Source organism: Talpa occidentalis, unplaced genomic scaffold, assembly GCF_014898055.3.
Source record: "Talpa occidentalis isolate TD23 unplaced genomic scaffold, MPIMG_talOcc4v2.1 talOcc4.14, whole genome shotgun sequence".
Lineage (NCBI taxonomy): Eukaryota > Metazoa > Chordata > Mammalia > Eulipotyphla > Talpidae > Talpa > Talpa occidentalis.
Window position 1 is genome coordinate 38789818 of NW_023601433.1, and position 14426 is coordinate 38804243.

The window sequence follows — 14426 nt, forward strand, 5'->3', positions numbered from 1 at the left end:
GATAGGGTGATGTCCTGATAAATCCATTCTAAAAATAGGAAAATATTCTAAGACTAAAGTGCATTTAATACATCTAACCTACCGAAATATCATAGCTTGGCCTAGTCTACCATAAGTGTGCTCAGAATATTTACATTACCCTACAGTTGGGTAAAATCATCTAAAATACAGTCTATTTTATCATAAAGCATTGAGTATCTCATGTAATTTACTGAACATTGTAATGAAAATGAAAAACAGAATGGCCGCATGGGTACTCGCCATTAAAATACATAGTTGAAAGCACAATGGCACTGAAGAATGTTTGAAGCATTATACTAAAATTAATTGCTAAAGGATAGGGATGCTACAGCCTCAGGATCATCAATTTCTCTCTCTCCTGATGAGGTTTGGGAATAGCTGGTGGAAGGCTGTTTACCCTTGTGATGACATAGCTGATTGGAAGCTGTGGCTCATTTCCACTGCCAAGCATAATACCACATATTGCTGGCCCAGGAAAAGATGAAAATTCAAATTCAAAGTACAGTTTCTACTGAATGCATATTACTTTCATACCATCATAAAGTCAAAATATTGTAAGCCAAACCTTGTAAGTTGGAAACCATGTGTAATAAATCCTACCGTGACCACTTTCACTTTGCTGTTTCTGATAAAAATGAAAACAATTATTAGTGCAATCCAAGCAAACTGCTTTTTTTTGGGTTTTTTTTTTTTGTTTTTTTTTTTGTTTTTTTTTTTTTTGTGGGACCCTCGCTGGAGGCCGGGGAACGAACCGGCGCTGCAGGGGCTGCGGGCAGCCTCACAGCCCAGCGCTCAACCGCTGTGCCACCAGGGGAGGCCCTTAAATTATTTAGATATACATTTTTTTTAAATAACCACAGGAAGAATGCTACACATGAGTTATGGGTATAAAAATAAATACAATAAATCTGCTCCAAACACTTTCAAGTCATATGCCATATTTTTCCTAAGGGGCGCAAACAACTTCCCTAACTTCTATCATCACAGTAATTCTCAGTTTGCCACGGAGATGACATGACATTTTGAATAGTCCAGGGCATATAATCTTTACACTAATGATCTCATTTAAGGGTACTGTGTATAAGACTATGGCATTCATCCTCCCTGATCCAATCCTCAGTGTAACACAAGCATATTAGGCACATTTTACCACCCTAAAAATTGATTCATCATGTGTTTATATCCATCACATATATAAGCATCACATATATAATCTGGTGTTTTATACCTCAGATTTTTTTTTTACAACTACAATGGTTGATGGAAGCCGGCCCATCCTTTCCTGGCCCAGATTAGGGACAAGGGTACAGCCTCTCCCTCACCTCAGATTAGCAGCCAAGATGGGTTCTTCACAAACCTCACTCAGAGACACAGGTACCCACCCTTACACACACTGAAAAATAGTTACTCAATCTCGATACAATACCTTCTCTAAGGAAGTGGGCAATCCTCGAACTAATTAATAGACATATGACTTTCTCCAATGAAATTAAGGCCACACGTTTCACAAACACAATAACCTACAGGCACCGTGACAAACAAGTATAATTCCAATTTCAGGCACAGAAAGATCAAAATTATATACATCTCAGTAGAGGAAATGTCCAATGAGATTCTGGAAACCACCAGTTTGGACAAAGAGAATAAAACATCACACTGCAAGCAAGGAAGGACCAAGGAATCTCTTAAGATTCCCAAGAATTTATGGTTTTAAGTAGATTTTTCAAGCAGATAAAACTAATTATTCAAAGTTTCCATTTTTTACCAACTTAAACCATATGTTCTTATGTCAATAGCTGATCTCATTGCCCCATTCTTAAATCTAGACAAAGTCTAGTTGTAAAATTAGAAAGGATTTACTGTTCACAACAACAAAGTGATTTTTTTCACTCTATGACTTTTTTCTTAATGTTCCTTTTTAAGTTACCAAAGCTAAGGTTACCAAAGGAGGCTTTCCCCCTTAATGAAAAATATATACAGAAAACCTTGGTGATGTGATTTAACATTAAACTAAGAATTAAGCTGCTGATAAGTTCTTTAAGCTGTTCTTTTTTTCATAAAACATTCACATTAATTCATGCAAAACGTTTAAAGAGCATTCCATAATAAGTCATGTTAAAATGGCAATGAAAAGATCAACCATTTGGGCAACATGAGCATCAGTTTATCACAAGTTATTCACAGCATGAAAATATGTTTTAAGACTAACATCAAAATACTAACCTGAGTCTCTGAAATAGACATTTACCAAATATTCTTCCTCTTAAATACACAGCATTTACCAAATCATTGTATGCAAACACTATACATTTTTCTCTAAGATTGAAACTAAAGAACTTCTTTGGAAGAACAGCCACTAAGTAGTTATCTCTATTGCTGACCTAAGGTTTAAGAGATTATTTATGGGATGGGGGCTGTATATAATAATGTTCTCTCATCCAAAAGTGACTTTCGTATCAGCTTTCTTAAAAAGAGCACAGAACAATTAAGATGGCACAACATAACAAACACAAACAATGACAATTTAAAAAATAGCAATTAGCATTCACAGAAATTACAGTAACTGGTAGCCCTCTTTCTCTCTCCCTTTCTCCACTCTGTCATTTTGAGCCTTTCCAATAAAAGGAAAGAAAACCTCAATGCATTCTAAGTAAGTGTACAGTTAACTAAAATAATGTTTCATATTTCAATAAAGCAGTAATATTTTTCACAATTTTAAGAGTTGCAAAATTTTAACAGAACAGAAATTTTAAATTTTTCACTAAGAGATTTTAAATATTCTGTAAGCACAAAATCTAAATCTCTAAATTATTGGACAAGCTACACTTCACCAGAGAGGATTTTTAAATAATCTATACATTTTTCTCATCTCTAATGGAGACATTTATTATCAACTTATTGCATCATAGAAAGCATAATTACTGTTGACATCAGACAAGTTTCCCACAAGTTCGAAAAGCTTAATGAGTAATAAGTTCTCCTATTACATTGCTGGTGCAAATGTCAACCAGTCCAGCCACTATGGAAAGCTGTGTGGAGGTTCCTCAAAACACTAAAAATGGATCTACCATATGACCCAGCAATTCCACTCTTTGGAATCTACCCAAAAGACACAAAAACACTAATTCAAAAGGAAATCTGCATGTCTATATTTATTACAACACTATTTGTAGTACCCAAGACATGGAAACAAACTAAATGTCCCAAAACAGATGAATGGATCAAGAAGATATGATGTAAATATACAATGGAATACTACTCAGCAATCAAAAGAGATAAATTCATGCCATTTGCAGCAACATGGATGGAGCTGGAAGGGATTATGCCAAGTGAAATAAGTCAGAAGGAAAAAGGTAAAGATCAGATGGTTTTACATATATGTAAAATATAAAGAAACCAAACAAGGGTCAGAAAAAAAAAGACAAAATTTTCAAGCTGACTATAGATTTGAGGCATACAAAGGGAAGGAGGAGGGACAGGGGTCAAAATAAGGGCAGGAAGAGCACAAGAGACTTTGGCAATGGATCACAGGTGCTAGAGTAGTGAGAGAATTATGGAGACTATACCTCAGGAAAGAAATTAAATACTGTCCAAAAATTAACAATGACGTAAGAAAATAAATAAATTTAACTTTTAAAAAAAGATCATGGGTTCTGAAATCTGGCAGAATTATCAATAACTTGGGAAGTTATTGCCTATATAAGTTTCCCTGTCTATGAAACGGTAAGAATAACTATGAGACCTTGTAAGATTTTACAAGGTTAAATGAGATAATGAACATTAAAGTCCTTGGCATCATTCATGACATAGAGCCAACTATTAAACATTATTCTCCTCTATACTGATTACTATGATCATTACTACTTACTTATGAATCACAAACAATGTCTCGGGCATCACTCTTTATCATAGGTATGTGCATCTATTTCTTTAAGGAACACTGTAAGGTATGGGTGACGGAGGTGGTGTTTGTTATAATTATTATTATTAACCCCTTTTTATCAATGAGGAAACTAAGGTTCAGCTAGCAATTTTCCAGATTCATGTAATTAGTAACTGGCATAGACATAACCTTAATTAGACTCTATCTGACAACAAAGCACTGTAACAAATATAAGTATTAACTGGTTCAAATTCCTCTAGAATGGATAATAATTACCGTAAGACGTCATAGGTTGTATTCATTACAAATAGCTAAACTAACTTCTGTTTGTCTTCAGTCAAAAAGACAAAAACCAGACCCAAGTCCAGCTACTGATTTATTCCTTCACTTCTAAAACTTTACTTCAAGGGTGAGGGTGAAAATTATAACACATCACATTAATATAATGCTTTCTTATACTAACAAAATTGATCTTCACTATAATCTATGGAATTAGGTAGGCATTATCATCTCCATTTACTAGATGAAGAAAATGAAAGGTTACAAATCTGGCAAATAATGGAAGCAGGACTCAAACCTTAATCTTCTTGCTCCAAGAATGGAGCAATTTTTACTAAACCATGAAGACAAACAGATGAATAAATGCTATTAAAAAGTAGTCTTCTTCACCTGAGGGGAGTAATAAAATGCTGTCAAAAAATTAACAACAATGTAAAAAATTAATTATAATTTTTTTAAAAAATCCCTTTACATGGGCAAAAAAAAGTTATTCACACATCATACCCATTCTTATCAACGATCAGTCTTCACAACATATCAATGGCACAGTTCTCCAAACTATAATATTTAAAGTGAGAAGGATAGATTTAGAGGAGCATAATACTGCTTAAAAAAACATTACTGCAAAGGCATATAAGTGGCCAACAGACACATGAAAAAATGGTCAACATCACTTTTTATCGAAATGCAAATTATAACCACAATGTGACACCACCTCACACCTGCTTTAAACACACACACACACACACACACACAGAAACACTACTGACATGAAGGAATAGGTTATCCAGACAGAAAATGAACAGGGAAATTAAGGCCTCATGTTAAGTGTTGAACTAGATGTACTTAACGGACATTTATATCGCTTTCTACCCCAAAAGAAATGAATACACATTCTTCTCAAGTGTACATTGAACATTTTCAAATATAGGTCACATGCTGGGATACGAAACAAGTCTATGAAAACAGAAATTATATCAAACATCTTCTCAGATCACAATGTCAAAAAGCTAGAAATCAACCACAAAAGAATCCCAAAATAAACCAAACACATGGAGACTAAACAAAATACTTCTGGGCCAACAAAGAAACTAAAAGGTATCTGGAGACTAGCAAAAATGGAACAACAAGCTACCAGATGCCATGGGACGCTTTAAAAACAATACTACAAGGGAAGTTCATAGCAATATAGGTTCACAAAAAAGTCAAAAGGAATCTCCAATGAACAGTTTAACTCCACATCTGAAAAACTAGCAAATAAAAACAAATGAATGTGAAAATCAGTAGAAGGAAAGAAATAATAAAAATTAGAGCAGAATTAAATGAAATAGAAAACAAAAAGACAGTCCAAAAGATAAGTGAAACCAAGAGCTGGCTCTAAACAAAATAGCTAGGCTTACTAGGACAAGAGAGAAATACCCAATGAATAAAATCAGAATTGAAAGAGGTGAAATTAAACAAATGTCACAGCATACAAAAGATCAATAAGAACCTACAGTTAACATCTCTCCACAAATAAACTGGACAAGTTAGAAGAAATGAACAAATTTTTCAATTCAAACAACCTTCCAAGACTGAACTAGAATAAACAATCCAATCAAGAGTGCAGAAAATAATAGAGTAATAAAAAGTCTCTCTAACAGCACAAGCATAGGGAAATAAGGCTTTTCCGTGAGGTATACCTAACTTACTAAAGAAGAGTAAGCTCTTCAAGAGAATCCAAGACCTATCTTACTCAAACTCTTCAAAAAAAATTAAAGAGGGTGAAAAACTCCCTAACACATTCTTTGAGGCCAACATTATTCTGAGTCCAAAGTCAAACAACGACAGTACAAAAAAAAAGAAACTACAGACTGATATCCCTGATGAACAAAGATACAGAGATGTTCAAAAAATTTCTAACAAACCAAACACAGCAACATATTAAGAGAATCATCCACCATAATCAAATAGGTTTCACCTAAGGGATGCAAGCATGATAGAAAGCAAACCAGGGCATCCCTCCTGGAGCGGAGGTTAAAGTCTCAGCACTATCAAGCTATAGCCAGCCACTGCAACATGAGTTCGATCCCCAGCCAGGGACTAACCCACATGGCGCAGCAGACCTCTCCTGTCTCACTTGCTGCTCCCTCAGCAGTGTATTTCAATAGATCCGCCTGCTCCACTCCCCACTCTGTCTGTGGTGAATCCTCTCATCCACCACACCTCTGGCCTACACCCCAGTTCTTGTATGCATAAATAAATAAATCTTTAAAAAAAAGAAAGAAAGCAGGGGCCTCACTGGTGGCGCAGGGCTGAAAGACGGCACTATCAACCTACTGCCAGCCACTACAGCACAAGTTTGATCGCTAGCCAGGAAGCTAACCCACATGGCACAGCAGACCTCTCCTGTCTCGCCCGCTGCTCCCCTCAGCAGTGTATTTCAGTCAATCTGCCTGTTCTGCTTCCCACTTTCTCTGGTGAATCCTCTCACCCCCACCCCGCACCTCTGGCCTGCACCCAGTTCTTGTATGCATAAATAAATAAATCCTCCTTTAAAAAAAAAAAAAGAAAGCAAATTAATGTCATTCATGAGATCAAAAACAGGAAGATAAATTCACATGATCATTTCAACAGATGCTTTAAAAAATTCAACAATATTCAATATCCATTTGCTATTTAAAACACTCTCAGCAAGGACCTCCCTGGTGGTGCAAGGGGTTAGGCGTCAGCACTGTGAAGCAATCCCCAGCTACTGCAGCAGGAGTTTGACCCCCAGCCAAAGAGGTGACCCACATGGCGCAGCAGACCTCTCCTGTCTCGCACACTGCTCCCCTCAGCAGTGTATTTCAGTCAATCCACCTGTTCTGTTCCCCACTCTGTCTCTGGTGAATCCTCTCACCCCCTGCATCTCTGGCCTATACGCCAGTTCTTATATGCATAAATAAATAAATCTTTTCAAAAAATAAAAATAAAACATTCTCAGTAAACAGGAATAAAGTTATAATACAATAAAAAGCTATATATGACAAAGCAACAGTCAACACCATATTCAATGGTGAAAAACTGAAAGCATTCCCACTACAATCAGGAACAAGACAATGATGTCTACTGTCACTACTACTATTCAATATAGTATTGGAAGTCTTAGCTGGAGCAATTAGGAAAAAAAGACACAAAAATAATCCAAATGAAAAAAGAAGTGAAACTATTGCTATTCACATTTGACATCATAATACACATAGAAAATCTAATAGATTCTACAAAAACACTAATAAAAATAATAAATGAATGCTGTAAATTGGCAGGATACAAATTCAACACAAAACAGTCAAATGGGCAGAAGAACTTAAAAGACATTTCTCCAAAGAGAAAATGCAAATGGCCAACAGGCATATGAAAAAATGTTCAGCATCCCTTACCATCAGGGAAATGCAAATTAAAACCACATTGAGTTACCACCTTACACCAGTAAGAATGGCACATATTAAAAAAACAAGCAACAACAAATGTTGGCGAGGATGCGGTGAAAAAGGAACTCTCCTACACTGCTGGTGGGAGTGCAAGCTGGTCCAACCACTATGGAAAGCTGTATGGAGGCTCCTCAGTCTACTAAAAATGGAGCTACCCTATGACCTGGCAATTCCACTCCTAGGAATCCACCCAAAGGACACAAAAACACTGATTCAAAATAACACTTGTACCCCTATGTTTATTGCAGCACTATTTACAATAGGTAAAACCTGGAAACAACCCAAATGCCCATAAACAGATGACTATTGATTTGCTTTATCCTTTAATAAGTGATGTTGAACAGTTTTCCACATGCCTCTAGGCCATCTGAATATTGTCATTAGAAAAATGTCTATTTTTGAACTGGGTTTTCAGGTTTCTTTTGTTGTTGGATTGCATAAGTACTTTGTATAAGTATATTTTGGAAATTAGCCTCTTGTGTGATATGCAAACATCTTCCCCCAGTCTTTATGTTGCCTTTTTGTTTTTGTGAGTTTCTTTTGTGTTCAGAGGCTTTTTAGCTTAATGTAACCCCATGTATATTTGCTTTTGTTTCCCTTGCTATTGGAGGTGATTCCCCAAATACATCTTTGTGGTAGATTTCCTATAGTAGGTTCTGTGTCTCTTAAGTATTTTATGATTTTGGTAAATATATCCAAATCTTTAATTCATTTTGAATTAATTTTTCATATGATTAAGTATGGATCTAGTTTCTTTTTCCCTTTTTTTTTTTGCATGAGGCTATCTGTGTTTCCCAACTGTATTTGTTAAAGCAGCTTTCCTTTCCCCATTGTACGGCTCCTTTGTCAGAGATTAGCTGTCCATATATGTGTGCACCATCACCTCAGTCCCCTGTGCTCCTCCCTCCCTCCTTCTGATCCCTCTCCCACCTCCTCCCCTGCAGTATGTCTCTGATTTATAATTGTCTGTTTTTGCTTTGTTGTGTTTTGTACTTTACACTGATGTCTTACTGGGTTCCCCTATATTTCTGCTATAAGTGAAACCATCTGATATTTTTCTTTATCCTTCTGGCTTATTTCACTGAGCATAATTCTTTCTAGCTCCATCCACGTTGAATGGCATGAGGTTATCTTTTTTGATTGCTGAATAATATTCCATTGTGTATATACCACATCTTCTTGATCAAATTAAAGATTTGGATATATTAACCGAAATCATAAAATACTTAAAAGACACAGAACCTACTATAGGAAATCTACCACAAAGATGTATTTGGGGAATCACCTCCAATAGCAAGGGAAACAAAAGCAAATATACATGGGGTTACATTAAGCTAAAATGAAACACAAAAGAAACTCACAAAAACAAAAAGGCAACATAAAGACTGGGGGAAGATGTTTGCATATCACACAAGAGGCTAATTTCCAAAATATACTTATGCAAAGTACTTATGCAATCCCAACAAAAGAAACCTGAAAACCAGTCCAAAAATAGACATTTTTCTAAAGACAATATTCAGATGGCCTAGAGGCATGTGGAAAACGGTTCAACATCACTTATTAAAGGATAAAGCAAATCAAAATCACAAGGAGATATCACCTCATCTCTGTGAGAATGGCCCATATCAAAAAGAGTGGAAACAACAAATTGTTGGTGAAGATGTAGAGAAAAAGGAACTCTCATGCAGTGTTGGTGGGAATGCAAATTGGTGCAATCTCTACAGAAGATGACATGGAAATTTCTTAAGAAAATAAAAATGGACATCCCATATGATCCAGCAATACCTCTGCTAGGTAGTTAACCCAAATAATATGAAAAGTTGAATTCAAAAAGATTCATTTACACCTATGTTCATAAAAAATTGTGGGATATATACTAGTGGAATACTACTCAACAATTTAAAAAGATGAAATAATGGACTCTGAGGTGACTATGCTAAGTGAGAAGTCAGAAAGTGAAAGACAAACATTGGCTGGTTTCACTTATCTGTGGAGCATAAAAATCAAAAGCTATATACTAGCAAAATACAGCAAAAACAAATCTTAGACTTGGTAAGGAATTTACTGGTTTCCAGAGGGAACAGTGGGAGTGAGGAGGGAATGGGGTAAGAAGGGACAGAGGGCACTGATGCAGGAAGTTTGGTGGGGGGTAGGTGAAGCATATACACATATAGAGGTGTGAAAATGTAACCCCAAATTTAGTCATGTAAATGACTTTAATAAAAATGAATTTAATAAAAAAAAAAGTCCCAGTCAGTACATTTGACTGGCATTTCTCCAACTACCAAATATGTTCCTTGGAATAGAAAAATTACTGGAAATTTTAAAAAAACAAACAGAAACAACAAATGAACAAATGTTGGTGAGAGCATGGTGATAAAGGAACCTTCTACACTGTTGGTGGGAAAGCAGACTGGTCCACCCCCCACCCCCATGGAAAACAGTGGGTGGTCCACCCACTGGGGAAAACAGGAAGTTGCTCAAAATATTAAAAATATATCTCCCATATGACCTAGCAATTCTACTCCAAAGAACACAAAAACGCTAATTCGAAGGGATATATGCACTCCCATGTTCACTGCAGCACTACAAAAAACAGCCAAGTTTATGGAAACAATCCAAGTACCTAATGACAGAGAGCGCATAGAGAAGATATGGTACATACACATGATGGAACACTATTTAGCTATAAAAAAGAGGATAAACTTTTGCCATTTGAAATGACATGCATGGAACTGGGACAAGGGAACAGGAGAAAAGGGGTTAAGCTCAGAAGGAGAAAGACAAATATCAGATGATTTCATTCATATGTAGAATATAGAGAAATAAAACAAAGGAACTGACAGGGGCCCAAGGGCATACGGGTGCTTTAGTGGTGGATGTGGTATGTGTTGACAACACGTCTGAGTAGGTATGAACCTATTCCCTTAAAATCATATACAGCATTGTAAAACCAATGTTACTTCAATTTAAAATATTTATTAAATTTTTATAAAATGGGGCCTCCCCGGTGGCGCAGCGGTTGAGTGCTGGGTTGCAAAGCTGCCCGCAGCCTCTGCAGCATCAGTTCAATTCCCGGCCACCGGGCGAGGGTCCCACATGGTGCGCAGACCTCTCCTGCCGCCCGCTGCTCCCCTCAGCAGTGTACTTCGGTCCTTCTGCCTGTTCTGCTCCCTGCTCTGGTGAATTCTCTCACCCTCCCGTGCTTCTTACTGTACCCAGTGCTTGTATAAATAAATAAATCTTAAAAAAAAAATTTTTATAAATGGTGACTGGATGTAAAAGAAAGGTAGATGATCAGTCTCCAAGCTAAAAAAATACATTAGCCATTTGTATTAAGAGAAAATATGGCTTAGAACTATACTGAGGGAATTAATTAACATAAAGAACAGTCAAGACAATATGGCGGATGGTGAGGAGCCAATGGCTGTTGATGGTGGGTGTGGGGACACTGGAGCCTGGGAAGGTCGCTGGAACCATGTAAAGAAGTTCCTCGAGTGACCTGGACTCTTCACACACCCTGATTTCGAACCGAGCACTGAATCTCTTCAGTTTTTGTTAGATACATGTAAAGTTCTAGTGATTGGAGCTGGCGGCTTAGGATGTGAGCTCCTGAAAAATCTGACATTGTCTGGTTTCAGACAGATTCATGTCATAGACATGGATACTATAGATGTTTCTAATCTCAATAGACAGTTTTTATTTAGGTCTAAAAATGTCGGAAGACCTAAAGCTGAAGTTGCTGCAGAATTTCTAAATGACAGAATTCCCAATTGCAATGTAGTTCCACATTTCAACAAGATTCAGGATTTTAATGACACTTTCTATCGACAATTTCATATAATTGTATGTGGACTGGACTCTATCATAGCCAAAAGATGGATAAATGGCATGCTGATATCCCTTCTAAATTATGAAGATGGTGTTTTAGATCCAAGCTCCATCGTCCCTTTGATAGATGGGGAGACAGAAGGTTTTAAAGGAAATGCCCGAGTAATTCTACCTGGAATGACTGCTTGTATTGAATGCACATTGGAACTGTATCCACCACAGGTTAATTTTCCCATGTGCACTATTGCATCTATGCCCCGGCTACCAGAACACTGTATTGAGTATGTAAGGATATTGCAGTGGCCTAAGGAGAAGCCTTTTGGAGAAGGGGTTCAGTTAGATGGAGATGATACTGATCATATTCAGTGGATTTTCCAAAAATCCCTGGAGAGAGCATCGCAATATAATATTAGGGGTGTTACATATAGACTCACTCAAGAGGTAGTAAAACGAATCATTCCTGCAGTCGCTTCCACAAATGCAGTCATTGCAGCTGTGTGTGCCACTGAGGTTTTCAAAATAGCCACAAGTGCATATATTCCTCTTAATAACTACTTGGTATTCAGTGACGTAGATGGACTGTATACATATACATTTGAAGCAGAGAGAAAGGAAAACTGTCCAGCTTGTAGCTAACTTCCTCAGAATATTCAGTTTTCTCCATCAGCTAAACTACAGGAAGTTTTGGATTACCTAACTAATAGTGCTTCTCTGCAGATGAAATCTCCAGCCATCACAGCCACGTTAGAGGGGAAAAATAGAACACTTTACTTACAGTCAGTAACCTCTATTGAGGAACGAACAAGGCCAAATCTCTCCAAGACATTGAAAGAATTGGGACTCGTTGATGGACAGGAACTGGCAGTTGCTGATGTCACTACACCACAGACTGTACTATTCAAGCTTCATTTTACTTCTTAAGGAAAATAAATTTACACATAATAGAACACACAGATAAACTTCATGGATGCTGAGAAATTTAATTGGTGTCATTTTTAGTATTAGTGTTGCTAGGATTTGACTTTTATATATATATATATATATATATATATATATAAAATGAGCCACTCTTTTTAATTTTATAACTATCCCTCGAAGACAGAATTTTTGGGATTGGTTAGTGTAAACATTTTGTTAAAATGGGAAATGATGCCTGGAGAGAGAGATTATGAGGAAATTTATTGCTTCTTTTAAAGGAGGAGGCAAATACCCTCTGTTGTGTGCATTTTGTGTTATGGAAAAATACATTCCTCAGTTTTCATTTGAGCACCCACATATACAAAGGTGTTCCTTTAAAGAAAATAACATTAATTTTTAAATAACACAAAACATTACAACCTGACATCTAGAGCATATTGAATATGGGCTACTTCTACTTGATTTAATATTCCTTTAATTCATTTATCTATTCAAATGAATATTAATTATTGCAAAGGTTACCTTGTCCATAATAATTTGTAAATGGTGATGTAGCTGAAAACCTGTGCATGGAAATGAGAAATATTTTCATCTGTTTACTTGCAGTGCCATAGAGCCCAATATGTACAACATTAAAAGACATGTATGTTTAAAAGAATTTAATGTTTAAACAGTTATCACTGATGCTTTTGCACTATTTATTAATAAAATCATATATTATCTACTTTTCTCAATGAAAATTTTAAATGTATTAAGGATTATAAATAGCTCCCTGTAATATAGGTAAAAATGTGTAGTAGAGTAATATACAAATTTTTATGGCACCTGAATTAATATTTTGCCACAGTACCAATTTAATCTGATTTAATATAATGAAATGGATTTAACAGTAAAAAAAAAAAAAAACAGTCAAGTATATACTGGTGGTACTACAAGACACCATTCTTGCTTCCATAGTTTCTAAGGAAGAAAGAAAATTATTTAATATTGGTTCAAAAATGCAAGCAAAATAAAATGCAGCATGTGGGATAAAAGATACATGATATGGAAGATTCAGCACCACTCTAGACAGGCATAACTGAATAATTTATTCCTCTATATAAAATTTTTAAAGATGAGATTCCCCAAAACACAAGAAAAGTAGTTGCAGAAGGTGTCAGTCTGTTTTAGAAAATCAAGCTTGGCTTCTGACCACTTCCGGTGCATAGTAGCTACACAAATCATTTGACCTCTCAATAAATCTATCCTCCATAAGTGCTTAGTTCATTAAATTCTGCTCATTAAAGACTTGGCTCTAAATTAAAGTTAAATCAATTTATTTGATCTGGAACTGATAAATTAATGATTACAGATAGGTATTACATGGATAATTTGATTTAATTTAAGGCTGAGTACTTTACAGTAGATTTCTAGAATCATCTAGCTTACATTGTGCATCTTTACTAAAACTAATAGAAGAAATGTCTTACTATGTATCTCTGATATAAAAAGGTTAAGTTTCAGGAACGTCTGTCAAAAAGCAAAGTTAAAAGAAAGAGAAGTTTGCTAAGAAAAAGTCTGAGTTAAACTCGGAAAAAACAATAGTAAAGACTTAAGGCTGATTACTGAGAACAGCTACAAATATTATCAAGCCTATGTTCTCAAAGATTAGTGACAATAAAAGAATGTATGAAAAAGACAGGTTACAAATGGATTTGTCTCTGTCGTATAGATAAGGTCTTAAAATTTGGTGGAGGGCAATTTTGATTCCCGGCCAGCCAGGGAGCTACCCACATGGCTCAGCAGACCTCTCCTAGCTCATCCTCTGCTGTCCTCAGCAGTGTATTTCAGTCAATCTGCCTGTTCTGTTCCCCACTCTGTCTCTGGTGAATCCTCTCACCTCCAGCACCTATGGCCTCTACCCCAGCTCTTGTAAGCATAAATAAATCTTTAAGAAAAAAAAAATTGGTGGGTACTAGCATCACCTAGGTGGGTACTAGCATCACCTAGGTAGTTTAATAAGAATGTAAATTCCTATGCCTAAAACAGTAGATATTTTTAGA

The 14426-nt window shown here is 36.1% G+C and overlaps 2 protein-coding genes across 2 annotated transcripts in view; one reads left to right on the plus strand and one right to left on the minus strand.

The window, feature by feature from the left end:
• Positions 1-14426, minus strand: part of SMYD3 (SET and MYND domain containing 3) — a 768831-nt gene that overhangs the window by 734910 nt on the left and 19495 nt on the right. The gene's annotated exons all lie outside the window — the stretch shown is intronic.
• Positions 11038-12503, plus strand: LOC119244539 (NEDD8-activating enzyme E1 catalytic subunit-like). Its single transcript, XM_037510320.2, is given in 1 exon segment — positions 11038-12503. A coding segment is annotated over 1 exon segment (1350 nt). The 3' UTR covers positions 12388-12503.